The sequence below is a fragment of the Vombatus ursinus genome, unplaced genomic scaffold, assembly GCF_900497805.2.
Source record: "Vombatus ursinus unplaced genomic scaffold, bare-nosed wombat genome assembly UNPS02014786.1, whole genome shotgun sequence".
NCBI classification, from domain to species: domain Eukaryota; kingdom Metazoa; phylum Chordata; class Mammalia; order Diprotodontia; family Vombatidae; genus Vombatus; species Vombatus ursinus.
Genome location: NW_020954564.1, coordinates 14813002 through 14826661, shown reverse-complemented (window position 1 = coordinate 14826661; position 13660 = coordinate 14813002). Strand labels below are relative to the sequence as shown.

General features: G+C 40.5%; 1 protein-coding gene across 3 annotated transcripts in view; it reads left to right on the top strand.

Moving 5' to 3' along the window:
- The first annotated feature begins 1115 nt into the window (after positions 1-1115).
- The window catches only part of LOC114047357 (protein SCAI), a 211957-nt gene continuing 199412 nt past the window's right edge, over positions 1116-13660 (top strand). For all 3 annotated transcript variants that reach the window (XM_027868168.1, XM_027868167.1, XM_027868169.1), the window contains exons 1-2: positions 1116-1198; positions 6913-6957. In XM_027868168.1, the coding sequence (XP_027723969.1) occupies positions 1149-1198; positions 6913-6957 (95 nt within the window). In that variant the 5' untranslated portion in view covers positions 1116-1148. The remainder of the gene's footprint in view (positions 1199-6912; positions 6958-13660) is intronic.

The window sequence follows — 13660 nt, the reverse complement described above, 5'->3', positions numbered from 1 at the left end:
TGGAAGAGGTTTTCATCATTGCACCTTAGATAAGCACAATAGCTCCCATATCCTTTATGTTCTGCCTTTACAAATTTGCTTCCTCACAACCCTCCTGAGGCACACAAAGGCCCATTAAAAATGTAAATTGCTTTGCAAGCCTCAAAACACTATACATGTTATCTTACTATTAATGCAAGTTTTATCCTATTTTATAAGGAAAGAGACTGATGCCCACAGAACTCAACAGAATGGCAAAAAAAGAAAAAAAGAAAAAAAAAAAACAAACCACGAACCCAGTCAGGAGAGGTGGGTTTTAATTCCCGGCCTGTCACAGCCCCACATTGTGTTACCTTGGGCAAGTCCACTAACCTGGACTCGTTTCTTCATCTGCAAAATGAAGATGTCGGACTGGATGATTTCTTAGGAACTTAAGAATTTTGATTGGGGAAGCCACTTGCCCAGGGTCACACGGCTCCTATCAATCAATCAACAATTAAGCACCTACTATTTGCCAGGCTCTGCTCAACTCTGTGTCAGGATTGGACTTGATTTCCCGTTCTGACTCTTTTACCCCTACACTGCTCACCCCCCAGCCCTAGTCCCATCCGCCTTCGCTGGAGGGCAGCAGGAGGCTTGGGTAAGAACTTCACCAGGGTGCACCACCTCTGTGGTGCATAGGGGAGGTGCAGGAAGTTAGGAGATGTAGGCATGGGGGAGGGAGTTGCGCGCAGGTGCCTGGTGCGCTCGTTGCAGTTCCTCTCTGGGGCGCACGATGGCGCTTTAACTCTCTTCGCTCGGACTCGTTTAGCGGTAGCTAAGGCGCCTTTGCCGTCACCTGCAACCTCAACCGAACCGTCTGGACAGGCAAATCCGGAGGGACAGTGGGGCGAGCCACTCAGCAAGCGAGTGGGCTGCCACGCTAGCCACCCAGCCAATCGGAGGCGAAAAGAATAGGCGGAGGGGGCGGATCTACTACAAGTTAGGTTGAGGCGTGGGGTGCTATCTCCCGCCCCTCGGCAGCTACCACCGCCGCAGCTGCTGCCGCTGCCGCCGCCGCCGCCGTCGCCGCCTCCGCCGCCGCCGCCGCCGCCGCCGCCGCCGCCTCAGCCTCGCGAGCGCAGCGGCCGCCGGAGCAGCTCCCGCGGCGGAGCCGGGGCCGGGGACGGATGGTCAGAGGAGGCCGCCAGCAGCAGCCGCGGACCCGCCTGCCCTCCAGGTGAGCTGGGGGCCCGGGCGGGGGGGGGGCGATCAGCCGCGGGGAGGAAGGTCGAGGCCGAGGGGGGCGTGAGGGGCAGCGGCCGGGAGGGCGCCTGGGCCGGGGGGGCGGCGGCGGCATCGGGGGCCGGGGCCGGGGGTCGGCAGCAGGCAGCGGCCGGGAGGGCGCGCTGCCCCCAGCTCCCCCGGGCAGGTCCCCGATGGAGTATTGTGCTCCCTCTGGGCAGCACATTTTGGGAAGGATCGTGACGACCTGGAGAAGGTCCAGAGTAGAGCGGAGAGGATGGCGAGAGCGGCGGGCACCGGCTGTTGGAGCGTCGGTGCGCGGAGGCAGCGCGGGGGACATGGACCTGCCGCCTCGGAGGCTCGGGGGGCTGTCCGGGACTACCAGGACGAGCAGAAGGGGGGCTCAGACTTGTTCATGTTGGCCCCAAAGGGAGCGATGGGGGAAGTGGCAGAGGTGGAGCGGTCGGTGAGGAAAGGCTCCTGACCCGGAGAGCTGTCCAGAAGTGCCTCGGGAGGGGAGCGAGTTCTCCATCACCGGAGGTCTTTGAATGGAGGCTGGATGACCACTTGTTAAGGAAGTTGGAGAGCTGGGGGGTTCTCGACCTTTTTTGTGTTGTCGTAGACCCCTTCTCAGAATATTGTTTTTAATTGCGTAAAGTAAGATATTGAGGATGAGAAAGGAGACTAACTGAGATATAATTATCAAATACATATTAAAACAAAACAAGTTTACAGACCCCAGGTCAAGAACTACTGTTGTAGAAGGAATTTCTGCTTTGGTACAGGTTCCATTCAAGTCAACAAGCATGTATTAAATTGGTCACAACATGCCAGTCACTGTGCTAGGCTCTAATGATACAAATGACCAGCCCTTGAACATGCAATTCTCTTCCTAGCTCCCCTGGCTTCCTTCTAGTCTTAGCCAAAATCCAACCTTCCATAAGAATCCTTTCCAGACTCTCCCCTGATGCTAGTGTCTCCCACTGTGATGATTCCCAATTTAACTTGGAAATACCGTGTTTGTGTATAGTTATTTGCATGTTGTCTTCCCAGTTAGACTGTGAGCTCCTTGAGGGCAGGGGCTGTTTTTGTCCTTCTTTGTATTCTCAGCTTTTAGCACAGTCTTAGCACATAGGTGCTTAATAAATAACTTGTTGACTTGCTTTCCCCTGGGTTGGATATACCTTAGATACAATTAGTCTAAAGTAAGTATGTAGACTAGTAAATGCAAAATATATAAAAAGTAAATGCTAAGTTATTTTGATGGGGAAGGGAAAGAACTGTTAACAGATGAGGGAATTATGAAAGGCCTCTTGTAGAGGGTGGCATTTGAGCTGCGGGTTGAGGAAAGCTCAACTCACAGATGGACATGAGATGAGAGCAATTCAGATATAAGAGATACCTTGTGGAAAGGCTCTGAGGTGAAAGATGGAATGTTTTGTATAAGGAACTTTAACTAGGACACTTTGGCTAGAACAGAGAGTATATGAGAGAATAATGTGACATCAATTTATAAAAATAGGATAGAGCCAGGTCATAAAGGGTTTTAAATGCCAAATGGAGGAGTTTGTTTTTTTTCTTAAAGGCACTAGGGAGCCACTAAATTTCATGAGCAGAGGAGTGGCATGGTCAGACTTGAGTTTTAGGAATATCCATTTGGCAAAGGGTGTGGCAGATTCCTTAACAAAGGGGAGAGATGTAAGCAGAAAGATCAGTTAAGGGGTTACTGTAGTAGTCCATGATGAGGATTTGAATAGAAAAAAGGGGGTGGTTATGAGAGATGTTGTGGAGAGAAAGTCTATGACAGAGGTGGGGAACCTGTGGCCTGGAGGTCATATGTGGCCTTCTAGATCCTTGGGTGTAGCCTTTTGAGTGAGTCCAAGTTTTACAAAACAAATCCTTTTATTAAGGGGATTTATTCTGTAAAGTGTGGATTCAATCAAAGAGCCACACTTGAGGACCTAACGGGCCACATGTGGTCTCAATGCCACAGGTTCCCCACTCGTGGTCTATGAGATTTGGCAACTGATTGCACATGGTGGGGGGTGAGGGAGAGGAAGAATTGGGGATAATTTCTAGGTTGTAAAGTTGGGTGATGGGGTGTATGGTGTTGTCCTTGACAGAAGTAAGGAAGTCAGGAAGAAGGATGGATTGAGGGGAAAAGATAATGAGTTCTACTTCGGTTATGTGGAGTTAGGGTTGCCTTTGAGACATCCAGGTAGAGATGCCCAGCAGGTAGTTGTTGATAGGTACTGGAGCTCAGGAAAGATGAGGACTGGGTATGTAGATTTGGGATCCATATGCATAGAAATAATTGAACTCACTGAGATCATTGAGATCACCAAGAATGAGTACTGCATACAGAGAAGGGAAGGGGGCCCATGACAGAACCCTGGGGTACAGTCACACATAGAGAATAGGACATGGATGATTAAGCAAGGGAAACTGAGACTGAAAGGTCAGAAAGGTAGTAGTAAGAGAAACAAGAGAAGAATGTAATGAAAAGCAGGTATCAAGAATGTAGAGTTTGTACGTAGTAACAGCAACATTGTGTGATGATCAACTGTGATAGACTTAGCTCTTCTCAGCAATACAATGATCCAAGACATCCAAAAGACTCATGATGGAAAATGCTGTCCACATCCAGAGAAAGAACTGTGGAGTATGAATACAGATTAAAACAGACTATTTGTACTTTTTGTTTTTTCTTTCTTGTGGTTTTTCCCTTTTGTTCTGATTCTTCTTTCACAACATGAGTAATGTGGAAATATGATTAATATAATTGTATAATCTATATCAGATTGCTTGCTGTCTTGGAGAGGGGAGAGAAGGGGGCGAGGAAGGAGGGAGAAAAATTTGGAACTCAAAATTTTATAAAAGTGAATGTTGAAAACTATTTTTACATGTAATTGGAAAAAAAGAAAATACTACTAAGTGGAAAAAAAAGAATATGGAGTTTGCCAATAGTGTTAAATGCCATAGTGGGGCCAAGAAGGATGAAGACTGTTAAAAAGTTATTAGGTTTAGCAGTTAAGAGATTGTTGCTAATCTTGGAGAGAGCAATTTCAGTTGAGTGGGTGATCTGGAGATAGATTGCAAAAAGTTAAGAATTAGGATCATGAGTAAGTGGAGGTAAAGAGTATAGATAGCTTTTTCTAGGAGTTAGGCTGTGAAAAAGGAGGATAGGGAAAGGGAAAAGGATGGATGGTAGGTTGAAGGGATAACAAGGTCAAGTGAAGTTGTTTTTTTGGTTTTGGTTTTTTTTTAATCTAGGATCCCTTAGCATGTCTTTAGGCAGCTGGGAAGGAGTTAGTGGATGAAGAGAGGTTGAAAATTAGAAGGGATCTTTAAGGACTACCCTTCTTCTGTTTCACAGAAGACTAATGGGGATAAGATCAAAGGCAAAAGTAGAAGGATTGGGCTTTGCTAGGAAAAGGACCATTTCTTTCTTACAGACTGGAATAAAGGACAGAAGAATAGGGATGATGATGAAGCAATCTGAGCAGTGGAGTAGGGGAGAAGAGAGAGGTCATGATGAATGACCTTGATTTTTTAAATTTAATTTAATTTTCAGTGAACAAAAATCTTTTTTTCTCTCCATTTTACCTCCCCCTCCCATTGGAAAAAAAGAAAAAGAAAAACAAAATCCTTATTACAAATATGTATAGTCAAGCAAAACAAATTCCAGCATTGATGTCTCAGTTTTCTCTGTAAAATCCTTTGCTGAAAGTAAGTAGGAAAATGGTGGTGTTGGGGACTTGAGCAGAGAAAGTTTAGAATAGATACAATGGGATCCTGCAATAGAGAGTCAATCAGGGAAGAGTAAAAGGATTGCTATGTAGCTGTAAGGGCCCAGGTGAGATGAGATGGCATAAATTTGTGGTGGGCCCAATTAACACAGTTTGGTGACTTCCTCCAGCTGTTTCCAGAGGCATATGAGTAGAAGCAGAGGAGGTGTATGGTGAAGGTAATCCAGGATTAGAATTTGGTAAAGGATGAGCCAAACAAAATAAGGCAAAGGGGCAAAGAGTTAGAGGGTAGGTGCAAAGTTGAATTAGTTAACTACTACATATTAGGATTCTGAAGGGATAAAAGTGAGGCAGGAATAGGGGTGATAGATTGGGAAAGGTTGAAAGTGACTGAAGGTTTCAGTAAGGATGAAAAATAGGTTTAGAAGGGGTGAGGTACAGGGGGAGATGGCAAAATAGGAGGTTATGTTAGGAATTTCAAAGTTCTGGATTTTGGGGGTGGAACATTTGGGGGGTGATAATGAGATTAAGGGTATGACCATCTCTGCATTTCAGCTGTGCTGATGTGAAGAGGCAGCTTCTGTGAATCATGATCTTGATGCATTGGGTATATGAGGGAACATCAACATTTTTTATCAGAAGAGGTTGGAGTACAGAATAAGACCAAACAAGTTGTTGAATTCCTTGAAAAAAAAGGGAGATTGATGTGGAAGTGGGTAGATAATTAGATATAGACTATTCATATTTGGATAATGAGGTTGTTGAGTGATGTTGGCAGGTTGGATTAAAAGATTTCTGAGATTCTGTGATGAAATGATGAGGCAGTGGCTGTGAAAGAGCTGCAAGGTAAGAGGAACTGGGGGGTTGTGATGGAGAAAGTTGGGTTGAGGGTGAGAAGTGGGAGAATAGCTTTGTCAGTAGCTTTGAGGTTCTTAGCTGTGAGAGGAAGGAGAGGGAGGGCATGAGGTTGTGAGGGAATAACCTTTGAGGGACAGTAGGTATGGTTAGCCGTGGATATAAGCAGTTTGACTGAGGGACTTTGGACCCAGAGAACTAAGCTTGAGGGGCATTTGGTATAGAGGGACGTTATTAATAAAGCAGTGGTAATTAGGGACTAGGCTGTTAGGGTCAGTGGGCATGGAGGGGTCAGAATATGAGGGGGTTGGTTGGTTATATGGATAGGCTGAACTGTGAATAACTGTGGGTACTGGCACTGGACTATAAAGAGCAGAAATGACAAGTGGTCTGGATTGTAAAGAGTAGAAGAGTGGGACTAGGTAACCTGGGCTGTGAGAGATAGAGAGTATGGAAGACTGTACTCTAGGGGATATTGGACTCTACTGTCAGTGTAGTGAGCATAGGTGGTTTGGGTTTGGGTTTCTTTGCTTACTTTTTGTCTGGATATCTGAAAGTCAGTGAACTGAAGAGGAGGAAGAAAAAGGGCCCAGATGACTAAAAACTAGAGGATTGTCTGTTGATGGAAAGTTCGTTGTGTTTTATAGATTCCATGAACAGGTCACAGCAACTTTACACAGTCATGAAGGACTGAGCATGAAGTTCATAAGGCCCTTTAGGCATGACTGTGAATGGCAATAGGTATATATGGGGCTGATCTGGTCTGTGGGGGACAGTCTATAGTGGTACCTGGCATGAAGGTTAGTGTGTGGGATTTTAAGTTTGCTCAAGTGATAAAAGTATTTAAGCATTGTGATATGAGCAGGCACTGTATAGGGTACAGTGGTCATAAGGGAGCAATAGTCCTCATTTGGTGTGAATAGTGAATGTGGGACCTTAGCACTCAGGATTTTCCAGGCTGGGGTTATGAAGTGGTTTAGAGAGAATTGGATCTCAAGATGGCAGATTAATTTCTGAATTGATACTAGAAACTCAGGGTCCCCTCCCTCCACCCTGCCCCAGCCCCTTCACTCTCTAATAACTGCTTTATCTATTTGGTCTCTAGACTAACTGGCACAGTGGAGAAACCGCCTCGAAAACGGAAAACCAGGTAAGCTCTGGGTCTTATTTGCTTGTAGTATTTGGCTTCTGAGGCTCAGCCTTGCCTTTTTGCTCTTTTTCAGTCAATGGTATATACACCCTGTCCAAATTCTTCCTTGACTTGTTTAATATGTACACTATAAATACATAAAGCACCTATCTTTTGAGTATTGTCTTTCTCTTAGTGTAAACTTTTGCTTATCTGGGACAGTGTAGGTCATGGATAATTGAAATCCATTAATATTCCTAAATTCTTATTTTAGCCTGTAATTTTTTTTGCTCAATATTAATTTTTTTCATTCAATTAAAGTCTGCCTTCTTTCCTTCTCACATTCTTCCCCCACTGAGAAAGCAAGAAAAACAAAACCCCTATTATAGACACATATAGTCCAGCAAAACAAATTTCAAAGTTGGTCATGTCCAAAACAAAATGTCTCATTATGCACCCTGAATCCATCCCCCTTGTTCTCTGAAGGTAGGTGGTATGAGTCCTCTGGGATCATTAACTTGTAATTTAAATTTTTTTTAAAGTGTTACTAGGTTTTTGTTTTTACGTCATCTATATTCCCCACTTTATTCTTCCCTCTCAGAAGGCTATGCCTCATAATAAAGAAAGAAGAAAAGAGGAAGAAAGAAAAAAATTAACTAATATATGGGAAAAGTCTATTATATGCAGTGTACCACACACATGATCCCTCATCTCTGCAAAAAAGTTAAGGAAGTGTCTTATATCTGTTCTTTGGGGCTGAGTTTGATTGTTACCATTTTACAATTTTCAGTTTTGATTGTTTCATTGTTGTTCTTTCTGTTTACATTGTTATAATTGTTATCTATGTTGTTTTTCTAGTTCTTTTTATTTTCCCTTTGTATCAGTTCATGTAAGTATTTTTATGCTTCTGTATTCATCATGTTCATTGTTTCTTACAGTGCAATAATATTCCACTATATTCATGTACCACAATTTATTTAACTATTGTATCTACTTTGTTTCTAGTTCTTTGCTATTACAAGAAGTGGTTTATAATTTTACCTTCTTTCCTGCAACTCTTTTATTAGAACTTTTAGCAAGTTTATTATTTTATTATTAAAGTCATTGCCTTTTTTGACTTACTCGTTGAAATAAGCAATGAAGTATCTAAAATATAGGGAACTGGAGAGGAGAAGCAGAAGAGTTTGATAACCCACAGATTAGAGAATTGTCCCTTGAATCCTGAAAGTTAAAGTTGCCCTTTAAATATACCACTAAGACACTTCAGCAACTCTGTAGTTATGTAGTTATTTTAAATGGAGGCCCAGAAATAAATCATTTAGAGTGAAATAGTCAATCTGTAACTATTGCCATGAATATGCTTATTAAATGATTGGAATTATTTTGAATAAACCTCATAGGTGGCCATTTTATTGATAAACTATTAATGATAGAAAAGAAAATGGCCAGCCACTTTTCTAACTCCTTACAATGGCAAAATATTATTAGTAATGGATGAAGCTTTGCTGTCAATATACTAGTGGGCTATACCACTTGTAGAGTAATACATTTTTGGAGGTAAATGTAAAAGTTTATATATGATGTAGAGACCTCAGGCCATTAGTTCCAGCTGCCTCATAGCTGAGAAAACTGAGGCCCAGAGAAGTTTGTAACTTGCCAACATGGGTAGTAAGCTTCAGAGATAGTTTTGTCTAATATATATAATGTATGTATTTATGTGTATAATTACATACATATATATCTGTTTGCATCTTTATTTCTCTGTCTCTCTCTATCTCTCCCTCTCCCCACCTTTATCCCCCGCCAAGGCCTTCTGATAATATTTTGGACATGACTGTTAGTTCTTAAAAGGTCTTGGAGCCTTGAAGGCTCTGGTAGGTCCTACCAAAATGGATAAGTTTCAAGTATAGCCTTGGCCCTGTTTCTTATGCAAGGAACAGCCTGGCTTCTTTCAGGTAACCTTATTTCTAGAAGGTTAGTCAATAGATGGTGAGTATAGCAGCTCATAAAGAATATCTTTTCATGGGACAGCTAGGTGGTAGAGTGGACGTAGTACAGGGCCTAGTGTGAGAAAGACCTGAGTTTAAATCCAGCTTCTGACACTTATTAGCTGGGTGACCCTAGACGAGTCACTTAACCTTTGTTTATCTTAGTTTATTCTTCTATAAAAGGGGGTTAATATTAGCACCCTACCTCCCAGGGTTGTTGTGAGGATCAAATGAAAGAATATTTGTAAAGCACTTAGCACAGTGCCTGGCACATAGTAAGTGTTAATATAAATGTTAGCTATTATTATTAATTATCATAATCATCTCTTGGTTTACTTAGTTGTGATGTATATTGATGATGGGAGTAGCTGCATTGAAGAAATCATGTATCTCTTGAAATATTAGCCTAGGTAATGAAATTAATAAAATTCATCATTCTCTTGCTTTATTTTTTTCTGGCGCAAATAAAAAACAATCTGAGTGTGTAGTGGCAATAGATTAAGGGTACATTATAGAGCCTTTAAAAATTTATTGATTCTTTTTAAATATTGTTGTCATTTCCACCAGATGACCCTCACTTGTAACAAAAAGTACTGTTAAGCCAAATAAAAATGATAAAAATAAAATTGCCTTGCAAATCTTAATATGCTATAGAAATATTATTATTATTATTAATATTAGTATTTGACAACATGTGCTCTCGCATATACATCTATAATTCACCATCTCTCTACTGAGAACATGGAGGTATAGTTCACCATCAGTCTCTTGGTAACTGCATTGATCTGAGTGCAGTTGTTTTTTAGTGTTGTTTTGCTGTGCATTACTGTGGTCACTGAATATGTTGTTGTTTTGTTCCTTCTTATTTCATTATACATTAATTCATATGAGTCTTCTCTGGTGGTTCTTTTTTTTTGGCTAGGCAGTGGGGTTAAGTGACTTGCCCAGGGTCACACAGCTAGTAAGTGTTATGTGTCTGAGGCTGAATTTGAACTCAGGTCCTCCTGACTCCAGGGCCAGTGCTCTATCCACTGCGCCACCTAGCTGCCTCTGTGGTGGTTCTTAATGCTGTGACCATGATATATTAATTGTGCTAGTAATCTGGGCTGATGCTAAGGCCCTTGTTCTATGGGTGCTTTTAGGGAAAGATGTCCAAAACAAGGAAATTCTTTCTTGCTTTTCAATAACAACTACCATCAGTAATGACTGTGTAGGAAGGGAGTAAGTTTTTTCTTAATCTATTGGAGACATACTGGTTGTTATATATACTAATAAAGATTTTCTTCATACTGGAGGGTTTGGGTTTTGTTTTTGGTTTTTTTGGTTATAATCTTAAAACACAAGAGATTCAGGCATTATAATCATTTCAGGAGATGGAATATGTGCTTTTGTTATGCCATGTAAAGCAGAATAAATTGACTTCTCTCCAAGGTAGCTGTTGGCTATTACCTCTTTTTCCTGAAGCACTTACTTCAGTAAGTCATCAGCATATGCAGTCTGGATCCCTTGAGACTAGGGCTATGTGCTACACAATGAGGAACGGAGAGAATCTGTTTGCTGCTCCATAGGAAAATGGGAGAAATTTGTCAGTCTAGCCAAAGAAAGGAAAACAATGTGGATTTGTCTTCCACATCCCAGAATTTCTTTTACTGATTTAGCTTCTATTTTTAAGAATAGTTTTATATGACATTGTAACTTACTGAATATTGAAGATGTACAGGTAGACAAAGAAGCCTAGTTTAAATTCAATTATGGTTTTCTGTTAAAAAACAAACAAACCCCAAAACACAGCAGTGTAGTGTTGATGTGAGTCCTTGGGTATTAGACTGGGAGTCATGAAGATGTGCATTCAGATCCTTTCTCTGACACTTAGGAGCTCTGTGAGCAGAGGCACCCACTCTACTTCTTAGAACCTTAGTTTCTTTGTCCACAAAGTAGGCTTATTTATAGTCAACTTATACTTATATAGTACTTGTGTCATAGGGTTGTTCTGAGGAGCAAATGGGGGTATGTAAAGTGCTTTGAAAACTTTAAACCCTTTATAAATGCAAGTTTGGTGTGCAGATTGACTGAGACAAATTAAAGTTTATTGACTTTTGAGTTTTAAATTTTAACATTGGTAACCTTACATTTTTGTACATCTTCAAAACATCTTTTAATATGAATTATATCCTTTCACTGTAATCATTTGTTTTACACAATTTATTTAGTTCACAAAATTTTTTGACATATTTTTAAGTTCTTTATCGTTGTACTTAACTTCTGTCACATTGGATACTAAGTGTTCCTTTAAAAGAGAGTGCATTTTTTCTAGACCTAGCCTTGATTATAATCCATAGGTTTTTAACAGGCTTTAAACAAGGTGACTTTACAGGCCAATGAATCATGTTTAATTTCCATTTCCTCTAAGGCTTGCCTAACTTTTCCTAAAGTATGGCATGGTGCAGTAGGGTGTTGTTATATCCCATCTCCATTTGAAAATTTTTGTAATTCCAAGACAGTTACGCATCTGTGTATTTAATGGAGTTAATCATTCCCACAAGGGGGACAAGACTTCCAGGTCCACTTTAATTCTCACATTATTTTGATGGATATTTTACAGTCTGATGAAGATGCCTATGTCTTCTAGGCTTGCTTGGAATTCTGACAACAATTTTGGTATCTATAAACTTGAATGGAAAAGTGAATTTTGTTACTTGATTAAAATAATATAAGTAAAGTTGTCTGTAAACCCTGAAGCTGCATTTAATAATTAGCTATTTTCAGTTAAAATTATCTTTTTCTATTCTTTAGTGTTTTGTTTCTGTATTATCTTGTCCATGACAAGCATTTTTTCTTTATAGCAAGTTAGATTTTCCTCCCCTCCCTCCCATTTTTCCCTGTGTGCCACTGTAGAGAAATCAACTTTTCCCCAGCTACCTGGTCCTTCAGCAAATGTTAGCTTATTTTCTGGTGGTTAGTTAGGCTGTTTTGCAGCAATAGTTTCAGTTCTTGGAATTGGTCTTTTTATTTTGACCTCATTTTCCTTTTGACTTTGGTGAGACTAATTCTGTTTCAATGTGGACTTGAATGATCCTTGAAACCCTTGACTTTCCCAGATCAGTAACCATTGAAATAGCTCTAACAGTCATTGAAGTGTGCTCTTTAAGAGCTATAACTTTTACACAAGTCTTTTGAGAAATATCTATTATTAAAAACTGCAGAATTTAAAACATAAAAGAGAGCAATAAAATATGTTTGGCACAAAATCTAGCATTCAATGGGGCAAAAGCTAAATCTGGTTTCATCTGGTCAAGGTCAGACTTAAGGAGTCAGTCTGGTGTGAGTAGTAGAAGCACATATACAGTCACAAAATGAAACCATATACAAATTATTGCTTATTGCGGGAAATTGGTGCACCACTGAATTATTACATTGCTAATAAAGTAGGAGGGGGAAAATCATAGGTAACATTACTTATAGAAACACTTATGAAAATTGCAGTGATGTAATTTGCCAAATATAATATCTTTATGCTTCTTTAATTCAGTGGATCTAAGACCTCATTGATGTGAGTATTCCCTCCAGGGATTGTATACTACAATCCATCCATGTGCTTACATCATGTATGACTTTTGTGCATGTCCTTCAGGAAATCCTTCCAAAAGGGTCTAACATATGTGCTAGAAGCCTTCTTTTGATCCTTTTGGCTGTGTGGATACCAGTGGAACATGAGAGTTATCCAGTTATATCTTGCTCTCTCTACTTGATTATTCAGTCATGTGTCTCTCTGATAACATCCTCTCTGACATTATTATTCTCTTATAAAATTCTTGGTTAGAAATGGTTTTGCATTTCATTCACACTCATCATGTGCTTCTATGTTGCCCTCTGGGTGACCTTTGGTTCTTTGGAGACTCTGGTATCATGATTTGGAGCCACAGCATCACTGGACAAACATTGTTTAAAAGATGATGTGCCTTTATTTCAAGGAGAAGCTTGGGATCATTAAAAGTACTGATCAGTTTTCTGAAAGCAGTCTAGTCCATGTTCTGGCAATTTTGGTCCCAGATCATTGTTCATTCACAGTGCTTGTTAAAGAACTGTGTACTGATGGACCAATTCTTTGGGTTGTCCATAGAATTGCATACTGTAGTCTGGATAATAAATATTTTTATCCACTTTTTTTTCAATTAAGATTGTTAAGTCAAATTCTTTTTAATAATTATGGATTTTATTTAGGAGAATCTGCAGTGTTCTAGAGCTTGATTCAGTTGGCCTAATGCCATCTATAAATAGGAGCTTATGGAGGAAATCTCCATCTGTAGGGAATCTCTCTTCCATTTTGGCTGTGCACTGAATATCCTCAATGACAGTGGCAAACACCTTTTATAAGCATATATCTGCCTGTTTTATTCCTTGCGTGATATTAATGATCAAAGGGTTGTTGAACAAAGTTATCTCTGTTACACTTTTTAGAGAATCTTGTATATGCATATGCATAGGAGACACTAGATTGGGGAAAGCCTTACCTGATGTCAAAGTATCCTTTACTCTGACAGTTGGCCTGTGTAACTTATTAGTGTCCTTATACCTTTCCCTTGTTCTCCGCTGCCACCCTGTGAGTGCTTGTAGCACAATTACACCTATACAGACTGCTTACTCTTTCTTCTTCTTTTAATATTAATTTTTTGTTTTCAACATTAACTTCCATAAGATTTTGAGTTCTAAATTTTAACCCCCTCCTTTCCCTTCCC